Below are 15617 nucleotides of genomic sequence, written 5' to 3'. Positions count from 1 at the left end.
GGAAGGAAGGAAGGAAGGAAGGAAGGAAGGAAGGAAGGAAGGAAGGGCCAGCCACTGGTCTGGTCACAGAAGTTCATCCGTTGGCAGAGAAAGGCTCCGCCCTATCCTGGGAAAATGCTCCAGGGCCCGCCAGTCCCCCCTACCCGGTCCTGCTCCTGGCGGCTGCGGCTCTCGTGCTTCTGCCTTTCGAGGTCCAGGCTGAGGCCGGCCAAGCTCTGCTGGGTGGCCAGGAGCTTCTCCAGGAGGACGGCCTTCTCCGACTCTTTCACAGAGAGTGCCTGGGGAGGGAGCAGGAGCGAGTCAGTCACGGGAAAGCACCTCACAACCGACGCACCTCCCAACAGCGGAGGACCAGCGGCCAGCGATGCTCACAATCCGGCAGATTCAGACCCCTTTATACAAGCTAGGAGCATCACTTGCATGATTGGCATTTCTTCCCTCTTCCTTACCGCAGGAAAGGATTACCTCCGTTCCCCAGAAAACCTTCCCTTCGGCAACCTCCCTTACCCCAGGGCCCTCCACTGTGCCCGAAGGGCTCCCCTCCTCACCTGCTGCTTCTCGCTCTCCGCTAGCAGGAGGACCTCGTCCCGCTCCCGCTGCAGAGCCGACACCTCCGTGCTCAGCTCCTCCTTCTCCGCCTCGTGCTGGGCCAGCAGCTCCTCCCACTCCTGTCTGAGTTGGTGCCTCAGTTGCCCTCGCTCGGCCTCCTGCTCCTGCCGCAGCGCCTCCTGCCCAGACCAGGGGGGGGGAGAGAGAGAGAGAGAGAGAGAGAGAGAGAGAGAAGAGAGGAGAGAGGAGAGAAAGAGAAGAGAGAGAAAGAGGGGAGAGAAGAGGAGAGAGAGAGGAGAGAGGCAGAGGAGAGAGAAGAGGAGAGAGAAGAGAGGAGAGAAAGAGGAGAGAGGAGAGAGAAAGAGGAGAGAGGAGAGAGAGGCAGAGGGGAGAGAGGAGAGAGAAAGAGGAGAGAGGAGAGAGAGACAGAGGGGAGAGAGGAGAGAGGAGAGAAAGAGGAGAGAGAAAGAGGAGAGAGGAGAGAGAGGCAGAGAGGAGAGAGGAGAGAGGAGAGAAAGAGGAAAGAGGAGAGAGGAGAGAGAGGCAGAGGGGAGAGAGGAGAGAGGAGAGAAAGAGGAGAGAGGAGAGAGAGGCAGAGGGGAGAGAGGAGAGAGGAGAAAGGAGAAAGGAGAGAAAGAGGAGAGAGGAGAAACAGGAGAGAAAGAGAGGCAGAGGAGAGAGAAGAGGAGAGAGGAGAGAGGAGAGAGAAGAGAGGAGAGAAAGAGGAGAGAGGACAGGGAGAGGAGAGAGGAGGAGAGAGAGAGGAGAGAGAGAGAGAGACAGGTAAGACTAAGGGGCTGGTTGGGAGGCGTCACCTGCTCTGTCCCAAGACGGGCCAGGCAGTCCTGGCCTCTCCCCCCGGTTTCTCCCCACGTGGAGAAAGCCGTGAGGCTGCAGGGCCGGCATTTCCTCACCCCCCCAAAAAAGCCAGTGGATGAATTATGGACGCCAGTGCCGCAAGATGGTGTGGTGTTCCTGCTGGGCCCTCCGGCTTCCCCTGCCCTAAGGGCACCTGCTGGAAGTCCTTCTCCCCAGGGACTTCCCTCCGGCAACCTCCCGCCCCAGCCCGGGTTCCATCCTACTTTTTCCCGCTGGAGTCGCTCGACCTCCGCCTGGGTAGCTTGCGTGTTCCTCCGGGCGGCCTGGGCCTCCTGCTCTGCCAGGGCCAGGTTCTGGGCCACCAGCTCCTTGTCTCTCTCCAGGCGGCTCACCTCCATCTCCATCTGCTTGTGTAGGTTGGCAAGCTCCGCTGGCGGGGAGGGGCAAGAGCAGGGTAAGATAGATAGAATTGGGGGGGGGGGCTGCGAAGGAGGGCTGCCCTGCCTTTCCTCCGGCCACAAATACGTGCTAAGGAGAAGGGGAGATCCTGGCACCCGGGCACAGCTTATTTATTTATTTTTATTTTTAAAATTTGTAAGCCGCCCCACTCCTGGAGGACTCTGGGCAGCTAACAATAAAAAACACATACAACATAACAAAAGAAACAGTACAAGAACAGTCATCCAAGGGTCAGGTTTTATAAACCCCAGGCCTGCCAGAAAAGCCAGGTCTTAAGCAGCTTGCGGAAAACCAACAGGGTGGGAGCGGTCCTAATCTCCGGGGGGAGCTGGTTCCAAAACGTGGGCGCCATCACAGAGAAGGCCCTCCTCCGCAGCCCCGCCAAATGGCACTGCTTGGCCGACGGGACCTGAAGGAGGCTCAGCCTGTGGGATCTAACCGGACGAAGGGAACTATGAGGTAGTAGGCAGTCTCGCAAATAGCCTGGCCCTGAGCCAGCTCCCTCTCCTGGGCTGGAGGTAGATGAAGTGGCTCCCGGAGTGGGTTCACACCCCACCAAAGGGGTCCCTCATCCCTCTCTCTCCCAGCAAGGGTCTGAAGGGAAGGGCTCCCCCCTCCCCTCCCCTCCCTCTCCCACTACCTTGCAAGGTCTCCTTGGCTAGAATCACGCTCTGGCTGCCCGCTTCCAGCTGCTCCCTCCGGGAGTCCAGGTGTGCCAGCCTTTGCTGGGTCTCAAAGAGCGAGGCCTCCAGAGAGTCCTTTCCAGACCTGGTTAAAACAAAGATCGCCCTGGTCAGGTTGGGGAGTGGGGGGGGGAGTTTTTTTTGGGGGGGGGATTCAGGCTAAGCTTCATCCTCTTTGCAGTCAAGCCTTCCACTGTGGCTTGAGGGTTCACCTGCCCCCCACCAGCACATGTAGGCCTGCTAGTCACCGGGGACCAGAGAATGAGGGCACGCCGAGCCCAGGCCCGTCTGCTCCCCCAGGACAGAAAATGGCTTCGGCTACTGCGTGGGTGGAAGAAGAGCCCCCCCCCAAGACCCAATTCTGGCAACCGTCACCCTTTGAGAAAGAGGAACGGGACCGCCGCTGAGCTCCTCCGGCTCTTCTGTCAGTCTGAGCACAGGAGCTGCCACGCCATCGTGGGGTGGTAAGCACGCCGGCGTCCGTTGGAGAGTCTCCTGGGCACCCACCTGAGGCCAGCGAGCTCCTCCACCAGGCCGTGGTTCTCCCGCTCCAAGGCGGCCACCTGCACCCTCAGCCCGGCCTTCTCCTTCATCAACGCCTCCTTCTCCTGGGCCAGCCGGAGCGCAGACTCCTTCTGGCGTTCCAGCTCTTGGCACGCCTGGCCCAGCTCCTTGCCGGCTGCGTTCCTCTGGCGGGACGACTGAGGACGGGGCGAGAAAGGCCGCGGGGCTGTTGCCGAAGGCTCGGCCGAGGTCAGTCCCCACCCGGGCGGAAAACCCCCCCCCCAGGGCGGATCGTGGACACAGAAGGAAGGACGGCGAGGGCTGTTCAGCGCAGAGAGAGTCGGGTCTAGCTAAGGCAGGGGTCTTCAAACTTGGCCCTTTGATGACTTGTGGACTTCAACTCCCAGAATTCTGGCTGAGGAATTCTGGGAGTTGAAGTCCACGTCATAAAAGGGCCAAGTTTCTGTAAAATTGGAAAAATTCTGTAAAATTGGAAAATGAATAAAACTTGGTTTTTTTTTTTTAAGGCAGGGGTCTTCAAACTTGGCCCTTTTATGACTTGTGGACTTCAACTCCCAGAATTCTGGCTGAGGAATTCTGGGAGTTGAAGTCCACAAGTCATAAAAGGGCTAGTTTTTTTTTTTTTTTAAACCAAGTGTTATTCATTTTCCAATTTTACAGAAACCCAAATATTAAGGAAGCAGCGTGGTGATCGGGTGATCAATGGTCCAATAACAAAAAAAATCTTTCATACGTGTCTCAGGTGACATCCTCAAACGTTCCCCCTCCGTTTCCATTATTATATCACGTTCAAATTAACACGTCGCCAACTATAACTCGATCAGTTAAGGCAGTAACCAATATAGTGTTAACTTGTACGTAGCTGTACCCTGATTTAAAATGTTACTTGTAATTTCAACTACGGTGTTCCAAATTAGCTTAACGTCCATCGTGTCTAGATTTCGGGTAGCCAGGTTTGAAGACCCCGGAGCTAAGGATTCCCTTAAAGCAGCTTGGAGCACTTGCTGGACCTGGCAGATTTTGCAAGACGCTTCACTGGGAACCAATGTCCTGCCTGCAGGGCAGCCCAGAAAGCTGGAGGGGAAGAGGGTTCTGCGCTGAACAGGAGGCCCCCTCGGCCTGGGAACCCCGCAGCTGCCCACTACCTGCTCCAGCTGCTCCTGGAGCCGCCCTTTCTCCTCCTGCAGGGCCAGCAGCTCACGCTCCAGGGCCTCTTGGCTCTGCTCCACTGCCTGCAGGGAATGGCCCAGGCCTCGGCGCTCCGAGTCGAGCTCCAGCTTCTCCTGCAGCAAGCGGGCCAGGTCGTCCCGGATGCAGGCCTTCTCCAGCTCCGCCTCCTGCTTCTGGCTCAGCAGACAAGTCTTCTCCTCCTCCAGCTGCCCAAAAAAGGTGGCCAAGGCCGCTGTCAGGGATGGTAGGTGCTGCTCCTCCTGCCCGCCCGCGGGGCATTTTCCAGGGGAAGAGACCGCCTCTTCCTGTCCTCACCCCTCCATCTGCCCCCTTCCCCTTAAGGCCACTGCGGTGCGTGGGACACTCCGCCGCGAGAGATCACCTCAGCAAAGGCTGCAGCCTCTGAGTTCGGGCTTCTGCGCTGCACATGCGCACGCGAGACAGGCAGGGGGAGACTCGGGCATCGCTCGGCAGCAGTGGTGGACCCAGGGCAGTCCCCTTCGCCCCACCCCGGGGCCAGACGCGCCCCTCACAACCCTAACCTGGATGAGCATCTGGTTCAGCTCCGTTTTGTCCTGGGCCAGCCCTTCGTTGAGAGCGCTCACTTTGGCCAGGGAATCGCGCAGGGAGGCCTCCTCGGCCCTCAGCCGGTTCAGAGTGATTTCCAGCTCGGCCCGGCTCCCCTCGTTCTGGGGGGGGGGGGAGAAAGGAGACAAGGGTGGCAAGAGGAGCCTCTCCAAAGGGGGGAGGCCACGACCAGCTTCAGGACGAAGGGCTTCCTGGGGGTCCAAGCCAGGGCTCCGTTTGGTCCAGCCGAAGTGGGCCCAACGCATCACCTGCCCCTTCCCCGGCCTGAACCTCCAGCGGCCGCCTTGCCTTGGCCAGAGCTTCGGCTGCCTTGGCCTTCTCCTCTTCCAACACCTCCTTCTCCAGAGTCGCGTGGCTGAGGGCTTCCTTCGTCAGCACCAGCTCGCTCTTCAGGCTGGACTTGGCGGCCTCCAGGTGCTCCAGCTGCTTATGGCTGTCAGCGAGGCAAAGAGAGGAGGACCACCGCAGGGGCCCCGGCTGAATGCAGCAGGCTCCGAAGGCCAGAGGCAGACAAGCCAGAGGAGGGCAGGGCAGAGTCCCCCCCCCCCAATGGCCTTCAGGGCTTCTGCCAAAACCAGGGTCCTCTATAGTCTCCCAGCCCCAGTGTCCCACCACCGGCTTAGCCGGGGACGGGGTTGAGCCCTGAACGAGGCCTCTCCGCTTCTGGCTGGGCAGGGGGCCACCAACCCAGCCCCCCCCCCTCTACCTCTGTTCCACTTCCTTCCAGGCGCGCTCCCGATCCTTCAGCAGCTCCTCTCTTTCTTCCTTCAAGGTGATGCACCGATGCTGGAGGTCGCTGCTGCTGAGCTGCAGTCTCTCCTTCTCTTGACGCACCTCTCCCAGTTCCTGCTCCGCAGCCCGGAGGCTCTTCTCCAAGGACAGCTTCTCGCTGATGGGGGTGAGGGGGGGGGGGAAGACAACCCTGTGGGGGTGCAGCAGGGAAGAGAGCCCAAGGCAGCTCCTGGCCTTCCCAAGGCCTCTCAAAAGCAGAGGAAGACCAGGCTGGCCCCCAGCAGCCCTGTTTCGGAGGCGTTTGCCGGTGCCTTTGCTCGAAGGGCATCACAAGAGAGCCCACGGGGGGGCTTACGGCCTCAGAAGCCGCTACAGCCCAAATTACGCGTTGGGTGAAGTGGGTGCCATGCGGGCTTCACCAGGAATTAGCTCCCCAAGTAATAATAATAGGACCTTGGAGGTCATCTAGTCCAACCCCCCTGCTCAGGCAGGAAACCCTATACCATTTCGGACACATGGCTGTCCAGTCTCTTCTTAAAAACTTCCAGTGTTGGAGCATTCACCGCTTCTGGAGGCAGGTGGTTCCACTGGTTAATTGTTCTGACTGTCAGGAAGTTTCTCCTTAGTTCTAGATTGCTTCTCTCCCGGATTAGTTCCCATCCGTTGCTTCTTGTCCTGCCTTCAGGTTTCTTTGGAGAATAGCTTGACTCCCTCTTCTTTGGGGCAGTCCCTGAGATACTGGAAGACTGCTCTCATGTCCCCCCTCGTCCTTTTCTTCATTAAACTAGACATACCCAATTCCAGCAACCGTTCCTTATGTTTTAGCCTCCAGTCCCCTAATCATCTTTGTTGCTCTTCTCTGTACTCTTTCTAGAGTCTTTACAGCGTAGTGAGCAAAACTGGATGCCGTATTCCAAGAGTGGCCTTACCAAGGCCTTGTAAAGTGGTATTAACACTTTACGTGATCTTGATCTCCTCTGTCAATGTAGCGCAGCACTGTGTTGGCTTTTTTGGCAGCTGCAGCACATGGCTGGCTCATATTTAGGTGATTGTCCACTAGGACTCCGAGGTCCCTCTCACAGTTACTACTATTGAGCAAGATACCCCCTACACTATACCTGTGCATTTGGTTTTTCTTGCCTAAATGTAGAACCTTGCTTTTTTCACCATTGAATTTCATTTTGTCAGATTTTGTTAATAAAGCAAAGTAGTTTAACTAGATCAGGGATAGGCAACCTTGGCTCTTTTATGACTCGTGGACTTCAACTCCCAGAATTCCTGAGCCAGCCACGCTGAGGGGAAAGGGAGAGGTTTCCAAGCTGAGCCAGGCCAGCTCAGGAATTCTGGGAGTTGAAGTCCACAAGTCATAAAAGAGCCAAGGTTGCCTACCCCTGGTATAGGGTATATATGGTATAGGACAGGGATAGATAACCTTGGCACTTTTATGACTGGTGGACTTCAACTCCCAGAATTCCTGAGCCAACATGGGGGAACTATGGCCCCCTCATGACTGGTGGACTTCAACTCCCAGAATTCCTGAGCCAACATGGGGGAACTATGGCCCCCTCATGACTCGTGTACTTCAACTCCCAGAATTCCTGAGCCAGCCACGCTGAGGGGAAAGGGAGAGGTTTCCAAGCTGAGCCATGCTGGCTCAGGAATTCTGGGAGTTGAAGTCCACCAGTCATAAAAGTGCCCAGGTTGCCTCCCCCTGAACTAGACCCACTTGAGAGCAAATTGTAGCATTTGGGTAATTTGGGGTAATTCTCTCAGTCCGAATTTGCAGACTGGGGAAAGTTTAGGGAAGCAAAGGGAACAGAATCAGCTCCACCCAGAGCCTCCAGTCCATATTCCTCTGCTTTACCCGACAAAGCCCAAACGCCGAGCACGGATGCCGGCCCTGAATGAGGCTTCCCACAGCTCACCCAGAAAGACAGAGCGGGCCTGCCCCGCCCCACCCCACCAAGCCCCTCCGTTTCCCCCCCCCCAAAACTTTGGCCAGTTTGGAAAGCGTGGTTTGGGCTTCTCCTCTTACCTGCTCAGTAACTCGACCGCTGAGCGGAAGTGGCTGGCATCCCGGCCTGCCTCATCCCCGGCCCGACCCAGACTCTCCACCTCACTCTGCAGCTGCAGGACGGTCTGCTCCAGAGATCGCCGCTCGTGGTTACTCTCGGCCAGCTGCCTCTTCAGGGAGGATGCCAGCTCTTCAGCGGCCTCATGTTTGCCCCGGAGTTCCTGGGGGGCGATAATAAACGAAGTCATGTGCTGGGGCAGGCCAGGAGGAAGTGTTCGTTCCCGGGATCCCCCATGTGCACGCTCCATGCCAAGGAAAGCAGACTGCAGCCAATGCAGAAAACTGTAAGGATACTCAATGTAAGGGCCCACCCCACTTTGCATCTTAAGAAGGCAGAACTCTTGGAATGGTTCTTCCAACAGGCATCCTTTATTAAGAGAAAATGGTTGCAGGCGTTCTAGACAGGACTTGGGGTCCAAGCTCTCCCATTCGAGGTTTTAAGGGGTTCCCCAGCAGCCCCACCCAATCACCCCCTTCTTCCAGCGACAGTCTCAGGCATTACACTCCCACCCCCTTTTCCTTACGGCCGGCTGGATGGAGACTTCAGAGAGGATTAGATGAAAGGTAATAGCCCCATTGTTATGGTTAGTCCTTTTGGTGATACACACATCCAGTTCCTTTGAAGTGTACCGAAGGAAGTGAGGGCCATAAAGCCCCTTTGTTCACCCCCTTCCCTTCATCGTATGGCAGAATCCAGGGAAGGCAGAAATGGGGTTTTCTGTAGTTGATAACTAGGGATGAAATATAATTGGATTTTGACACTCGTCTACGCTCCCCGGGCTGGCCCAGAGGGTTGGAGAATAGCCTCAGGGTGGGATTTGTCTTCTTCTTGTGTGTTTGTTTCCTTTGAGAACAGTGGTTCTCCACCTGTGGGTCGGGACCCCATTTGGGGTTGAAGAACCATTTCACGGGGGTCGCCAAACAACGCAGTCCGCCATTTTCCCCCCCTTTTCCTTGGCTGTGCTACTCCCTTTTATTCTATTGGCTTTGGAAAGCCAATAGAATAGGCTCTCTTGAATAGAGTCTAATTCTATTGGCTTTCCAAAGCCAATAGGAATTGTCCAGGCTGTCTCTGCCCTGCTGAGCCCGCCAAAAGTCCCAGTCTGCAAACGGTGCTGCACCAGTTGAGTAGTCCTCGACTTACGACCGGTTGAGTAGTCCTTGACTTAGGACCGGTTGGGGGGGGGGGTCGCGGCATTAAAAAGGTTGAGAACCACTGCTCTAGAAGCTTTCTCATCCCCATGGCTGGAGGTTGCCCCAAAACAGATTAAGTCTTGGGGAAGCGGAAGAGTCAGAAATTACAACAGAAAAATGGGGGAAGTGTGTGTGTTGCCTCCCCCCACCCCACCCACCCAAAACCAACCTGGTCTTCTGCCACCCTCTGTGGCAAGAGGAGGGGGCTTCCCAGGAGAGGAGCAGGGGGGGGTCATGTGGGCCACCCTCCGCATCGCCTCTCAAGCTCCCAGCGGAGAAGGGAGCAGGACGCTCCCCCCCCCGGCCCCATCCCGCCTTTTATTTTGCCGCCCACCTCATTTCGAAGCGACTCTGGGTGGCTTACGGCCCCAAAACGTTGAACGTCGTCGGGCCCGCACATTCCCAATTCGATAAAAAAATGAAATGTTCACATTTAAAACGGCCTTTTTTTGGGGGGGGGCCTGCCCCTCCCTCCCTCACCTGCAGCTGCAGCTGGCGTTTCTGCAGGGCAGACTGCACTGCGGCCAGGGTGGAGGCGGCAAAAGCAGGGGAGGGGCTGCGTCGAGGCGAGGACCCCCGCAGGGGAGAGGACAAGGCCCGCAGGCCGGTGCCGTCGGGGGCGTGCGAGTCGGGCGGTGGTGGGAGGTGACTGGCGCCTTCGGTGTCCAGGATCGCGGCCTGAGGGAGGGGCGATAGGAAATCTCCCATCGGACTGCAGGAAAGCCCCTCGCTTGCCTGACCCCTGAGAGACCAGAAGTGAGCCGTTTCCAAGAACTGGGGTGGGGGGGGGAGTGTGCAGGGAAGGCGGTACCTGGGCAATCTCTCGCAGCGCCTGGTGCAGCTTCTCAGTGTCCCTCCTCAGGGCTTCGACCTCCACCGCCTGCTCCTGCGCACGGGACGTTTCCTGCAAGTTAAGGGCCATTGGGGAGGCAGCCTTGCTGGAATGTTCCCAGTCTGCCTCTCCTCTCCCTCCCCGTGTCCCAAACGGCCTTCTCTCAGCTGGGGCTGTTTCTCACAGCGTCCTCCCCCCCCCCCCCCGAGGCCAGCCTCCTGCCTCCGCTTCTCACCAAGGTCTCCAGCTTGTGGGTCAAGCCTTCAATTGTCCTGCCCTTCTCCAGGTTCTGCCCTTTCAGGCGCTCCAGGCTTGAGAGGGCTTCGTTGAGCCTGAAGGCAGACGGAAGCCCCCAAGTCAGTCTCGCGGCCCAGGGCTGGCCCCTCCCCAGCTCCACAGAGCGGAGCCAATTTCAGAGCGTGTCCTCTCTCTCGTCCTCTTTTCCCCCCACCCCCTTAAGCCCACCTGGTGCTCAGCTCCACCTTCTCCGTGTCACACCGGACCTGCAGCTGGATCACGTCCCTGACCTTGTCCTCCAGCTGGGCTGTCAGCAGCACCTGCTTCTCCACCGCTGCGCTGGCGCTGCTCTCCGACAGGTGGAGGCGGCCGCTCAGGTTCAGGCAGGTGGCGTGCACCGCGCGGCCCGCCTGGGACAGCTCGCTCTTCAGCGCCGAGAGGTCCCTACAGGAGGAAGCGGAACCTTGGCGTGGCAGAGACAGAAGAAGGGCTCCCATTAAAAGCGCTCCCTGGAGGTAGGCGCAGGAGTGAGTGAACGTGAGGCTACCGCACCTAGGCCCCTCGTCGCGATTCAGGCAAGTGCAAGGAAAGTAGAACTTTGGGAGCAGGGAACCAAGCCGAACCTGTTCTGTCCCAGCCTACGTGAGTTCTTGTTACGCTCACAAGAGAAACCCCTTTCCAACAAGCTGGCTGGAACCTATTATTCACAGGCCTGAGTCAATGTCCAAGGCAAACAAACGCAGTACACAGAAACTCGATCCTCAACACGAACGGCTGCCTTTGGCAACCAGCACCTCCCACACCTTCCCTCTTAGAATTCAGCCAAGGCGCGGCTTCCTAATGCCTTCTCCTTTGCCTTTGGAGCCGCCCCATTGCATTCCTCTGTCCTACTCGCTTCTCTTGCCTGCGCTTTGGTGCATCCGGGATTTGTCCCAGCTGTTCTTCATCACTGTCCAACTCAGGCTCCCAGCACAGTTGTGTCTCAGCCTGAGCGCGAGTAGAGGGGCCAGGCTCCTCGCCTGACCATAAGTCTTGGAGCTCCTCAGAGCCTTCCTCTGACTCTGATGTCACTCCAGGCCCCTCTTCCTCCTCCTCCCCTGATTCCTCAGACTCAGCTGCCGGGTCCACTGGCTGGCGAGGAGTCACAACAGAACCGCCTGGCCTTCTCAGCGGTACGGGCAGAGCAAGAGTGGAAGAAATCTCGTGCCGACACAGGCACGCCAGCGCAGCGCAGCACAGCCCAGAAGCGGCGCAAAAGTCTCTTAGGGTCAAACGGAGGCTGAACGTAATATAGACACGCCTGAATCTGCTTGCTTGGGAAAAGGCCCCCGTAGCTCTGGGAAGTCAGCTGCCCTGCAAAACACGCCATTCCTGAAGGGTCTCTCGTTCGGCTGATTCCAGTTTAAAACTCACAGAAGCTGCCTACCCCCCCCCTTTAGTCCCAAAACTAACCTTTCCGTCATGCTCTTCGTTTCGCTGAAGTGCCTCCTGAGGCTGACCACTCGCCGCCAGAGGGTGAGCAGCCGGCTGTGTTCACTGCTGAAATAATTGTTGAACGACTGATGGGAGAGAGAAAGAGAGAGAGAGAGAGAGGAGGACAGCTCCTACTGACTTCTGCAGGGACTCTAACTTCTGCCTCGGTCCCCAACAACAGGAACCTCTTGGGTGCATCTCCGATGTGGTCAAGCTGTTGCCCAGCTTATTCAATCTGGAATGAATTCTCCCCACCACCACCACCACCACGCACACCCACACACTTCCTATCCCTGCAGGTCTCCAGCCTCAAACCTCTTCCTCTCGCCTCCACTCGGCCTCTCGTTGCTGCAGCTCTTCTCGGGCTTTCGTCCAGTCCATGGTCAGCTTTCGGATGTCCTCGCTGAGGGCCTGGTTGGCCACGTTGGCTTGCTCCAGCTGTTCCCTCAGCATGGCGTTGACCTGGGCCAAACTGGCACTCCTGACGGTGAGAGAGGAAAGGGCGTCATCGTCAAAGCCCCCAGCGGGACGAGGAAAAGTTTGCCCCACTTCTTCTGGGAGCACCGGAGGCAGTCCAAGACAAAGCTGGCACACGCCAGGGAGTCAGACTTAGCACAGCGACAGAGAAGTGGGCAGCCGTAGCTTCTCTTCCGCCTCACCTTTGCTGCTCTTCTTCTAAACGGATCAGCGCGTTTTCCAGGTGGTTGCTATGATCTTCGTCATGACACAGATGCGAATCAGACACGTCTAAGTGGCCCTGAAGGGTTCAGGTGGCAGAGAACAAAAGGAAGAATGAGGTCCCGGCGTACCTGCCAGGGTTTAGCTGAGGTTCTTCTAAGCTGGAGGGAGTCACTTTTCTGGAACATCTGCTTAAAGCCCGGCCACTTCTCCCTTCGGCACAAACTCCGTGACCGGATCCCTTATTAGGTTGGAAAAAGTTCCCCTCACCCCGAGATCCCAATTCCTGGAGAAAAGTGGCTTCTTGATGCCACAGAGCCAAGGAGGATAGAGGTTTGCCTTCCACTCTGGGCGGCTGCTGAGTGGCCGAGACTTGGGAGCTCCCAGGGTCCTTTGGGAAAGCTTTAAATCTTGGTCAGCTTCAAGCTCAACAAATGAACATGAGTTTGCAACCACCCTTGGGCCCTCCGTTCACACTGCTGCTTCTGAAGGACTTGTGCCTTGTTGTGAGAGCTCGGTGCCGTTGGGCTACGAGATTAACCGGCCCCAAGGCAGAGAAAGTGGGCCAATGAAGGTAGCGGTAGCACGGTGAAAAAAAATTATCCTGACAGAGAGATGGAGGACTGCCTCCACAATTCACACACAGAACATGGAGTTCTGTGCACCAGGCAGCTGGCGCCAGCTGCAAAAACAGCGCAACTTAAGCAGCCCCCCCCCCCGGCCCAGTGGGCTTGCCCTGGCTTGCTACATCGGCCCTCACCACAAGCTGCTGATGCTCCAGCTCTGTGGATTTCTCCAGAAGCTGTTGCTCTTGTTCCCCACACTTCTTCTTATATTGCAAAACCTAGAAGGGAAGAAAAAAGAAAATTGGGCCGAGCAGATACAATTGCAGCTATTGGTCCAACAGAGCCATCCTTTTCGCAGAGAGAAAAGCTGTGCTGGCTTCCAAGACAGGACAGGTCTTCTTGAAGGAAAAGCTAGCTCGGCCTTGGCAATGCCAGAGTTAACTTCACCCTGGCAGAGGGCCTAATGGCTTCAATTTAAAGCGGGCTGCCTTTTTTTCTCCTCCACCTAAAGAAACCTGAGGAATTGTAGTGGGAGAATTCCTCCAAAACTACGGCTTTTCTAAGTACCACCTACTAGGACAGTGATGGCGAACCTTTTAGAGACTGAGTGCCCAAACTGCAACCCAAAACCCACTTATGCATCAGCGGGTGCCAGGTGGGTGTGGCCCATTGGGTGGGCGTGGCTGCGGTGGTAACAGCAGACTGGGTGGGACTAAAAAGTTTGATCAATCAATTCCAACTTTGCAAGATCTTTTTTTTCCCCGCGACAAGCTGAAATTGACTGATTGAACCTTTTTTTTTTTTTTTTGCACACGGCAGTGGAGGCCTAAAGCAAAAAGGTTTTATAAAACCCAGCTGAAGGCCTAGGACTGGGGCGACGGCGCGCGTGCCCACCTAAAGGGCTCTGAGTGCCGCCTCTGGCACCCGTGCCATAGGTTCGCCACCATTGGACTAGGAGACCCAACAAAGGCTTAAAAATTCCTGGTAGCGTAAAGCCGAGAGGAAAAATCCTTGCAGGCCACTGAAACTTTACTCCGTGATCGGATTCAGGTGAACTGGAACCCAGAGCCCTGACCCAGCCCAGAGGCAGGGAAGCGCCTGGCAATCAAAAGAGCTACTGTGACACTTCCCAATGAGCCTGTAGCAGCTGGAGGCGTGCAGTAGGTATTTCCAGCGGTTGCCCAACCCACCTTGGCTTGCAGCTTCTGCACCAGCTGCGCCTGCCGCTGCTGTCCCTCCTGGTAGGCCTGCAGTTTGCGCTTGTAGGAGCCCTGGTCCTCCTCCAGGCGCCGGCGCAGCTCGACGTTCTGCTTGGCCAGGCTCTTGTTCTCCGGGCTGTCTGGCTCTCCTGTCTCCAGACGCAACGCGTCTTCCAGCTGAGACAAAGCACAAGCCATTGGAAACTACCTCCTCAAATATTGGAACACTGCTATCATTTCACCCCTGGTCCTTCTCTTCACTAGACTAGCCATGCTTGTAACCGTTCTTCATGTCTTTTAGCCTCCAGGCCTTTCATCATCTTTGTTGCTCTTCTCAGCACTTCCTAGTCTCAACATATTTTTTTATAGGGTAGCGACCAAAACTGGATGCAATATTCCAGGTGGGACCTTACTAAGGCTTTATAGAGTGGTACTAGGACTTCATGTGGCCTTAATTCAATCCCTCTGCTAATGCAGTTTAGGATTGCATTGGCTTTTTTGGCTGCTGGCTCATATTTGATTGTCCGCTAGGACTTCAAGATCCCTCTCAGTCCATTCCCTTCTCATTCTCATTCCATCCCATCCCTTAATTCTATTCCATTCCATTCCATTCCCTCTTCATTCTATTCTATTCTATTCTATTCTATTCTATTCTATTCTATTCTATTCTATTCTATTCTATTCTATTCCATTCTTCCATTCCATTCTATTCTATTCTATTCTATTCTAATTCTCTTTATTCTATTCTATTCTATTCTACTCTACTCTATTACTCTTTATTCTACTGTTCTATTCTATCCCCTCTTCAATCTATTCTATTCTATTTTTCATTCCATTATTCTATTCTATTCTATTCCCTCTTCATTCTATTCTATTCCCTTCTATTCTATTCTATTCCATTTTCATTCTATTCTACTTTTCATTCCATTATTCTATTCTATTCTATTCCCTCTTCATTCTATTCTATTCCCTCTTTATTCTATTCTATTCCATTGTCATTCTATTCTACTTTTTTATTCTATTCTATTCTATTCCCTCTTCATTCTATTCTATTCTATTCCTATTCTATTCGTTATTATTCCTATTCTACTCCATTCTATTCATGTATGCATACGTACATACGCGTATATATACACAAACACAGACATAAACATTACACATAAGACGTGTGTGTGTGTGTGTGTGTGTGTGTGTGTGTGTGTAGTGTACAATATAAACACACTATTTATATTATTTAATACAAGGGACCCTCCTGGAAGGCCTATTCCAGGCCAAACGCTTGTCAGGGTGGAGGGGGGGGGTCGCGAGAGAGACCCCCTCCCCTGGGGCAGCAGAATCTCCTCAGGGGGAGGGTCAGCCGTCTGCCTCCCCCTCCCCCCCCGGGCCCCCCGTCCGCCTCCCCCTCCCCCCTCCCCCCCCGGGCCCCCCTCCCCCCTCGCCCCCCCTACCCTCTCGCTGAGGGCGTTGTACTTGATGGCCAGCTCATCGCGCTCGGCTCGGCTCTGGGCCAGCAGGTCCTCCACGCGGGACAGCTCCTGCTGGAGGAGGCGGTTCTCCTCCTGCACGGAGAGCAGCGACGACGACGACATCTCGCCCGGGGAGACGCTGAGGGAGAGAGGCGCTCCAGCCCAGGAACTACAACTCCCGGCATGCCCCGCGCCCGCTTCGGCTACTTTTCCCACGGCCTCCCGCCGAAGGCTCACCCGCTTTCTTCCGAGCCGGGGGTTACGCCTCCGCGGCCCTTTCCGCCCTCGCCCCGGCTGCCTCGGAGCCGGAGGGAAAAAAAGGCGCGAAAGACGCCGCCGCTTGAAAGGCCTTTCCCCCCCCCCTCACCGCCGG

General features: G+C 56.0%; 1 protein-coding gene across 4 annotated transcripts in view; it reads right to left on the bottom strand.

The window, feature by feature from the left end:
- Positions 1-15617, bottom strand: part of CROCC (ciliary rootlet coiled-coil, rootletin) — a 24451-nt gene extending 8834 nt beyond the window's left edge. For 2 of the 4 annotated variants that reach the window (XM_039367338.1, XM_039367341.1), the window contains exons 1-20: positions 15227-15617; positions 13770-13955; positions 12774-12857; positions 11995-12092; positions 11651-11816; positions 11315-11421; positions 10091-10306; positions 9861-9957; positions 9605-9697; positions 9274-9471; positions 7561-7760; positions 5500-5682; positions 5082-5226; positions 4748-4894; positions 4178-4411; positions 3018-3211; positions 2468-2595; positions 1632-1798; positions 549-728; positions 144-278 (exon numbers count right to left, since the gene is read on the bottom strand). In XM_039367338.1, the coding sequence (XP_039223272.1) occupies positions 144-278; positions 549-728; positions 1632-1798; positions 2468-2595; positions 3018-3211; positions 4178-4411; positions 4748-4894; positions 5082-5226; positions 5500-5682; positions 7561-7760; positions 9274-9471; positions 9605-9697; positions 9861-9957; positions 10091-10306; positions 11315-11421; positions 11651-11816; positions 11995-12092; positions 12774-12857; positions 13770-13955; positions 15227-15367 (3099 nt within the window). In that variant the 5' untranslated portion in view covers positions 15368-15617. The remainder of the gene's footprint in view (positions 1-143; positions 279-548; positions 729-1631; positions 1799-2467; positions 2596-3017; positions 3212-4177; positions 4412-4747; positions 4895-5081; positions 5227-5499; positions 5683-7560; positions 7761-9273; positions 9472-9604; positions 9698-9860; positions 9958-10090; positions 10307-11314; positions 11422-11650; positions 11817-11994; positions 12093-12773; positions 12858-13769; positions 13956-15226) is intronic. The other 2 variants (XM_039367339.1, XM_039367340.1) reach the window with 2 other exon arrangements.

The sequence above is a fragment of the Crotalus tigris genome, unplaced genomic scaffold (genome assembly GCF_016545835.1).
Source record: "Crotalus tigris isolate CLP2741 ecotype Arizona unplaced genomic scaffold, ASM1654583v1 scf7180000020588.15403103151:6194809, whole genome shotgun sequence".
NCBI classification, from domain to species: Eukaryota; Metazoa; Chordata; class Lepidosauria; order Squamata; family Viperidae; genus Crotalus; species Crotalus tigris.
This window is presented reverse-complemented; position numbering and strand designations above follow the sequence as displayed.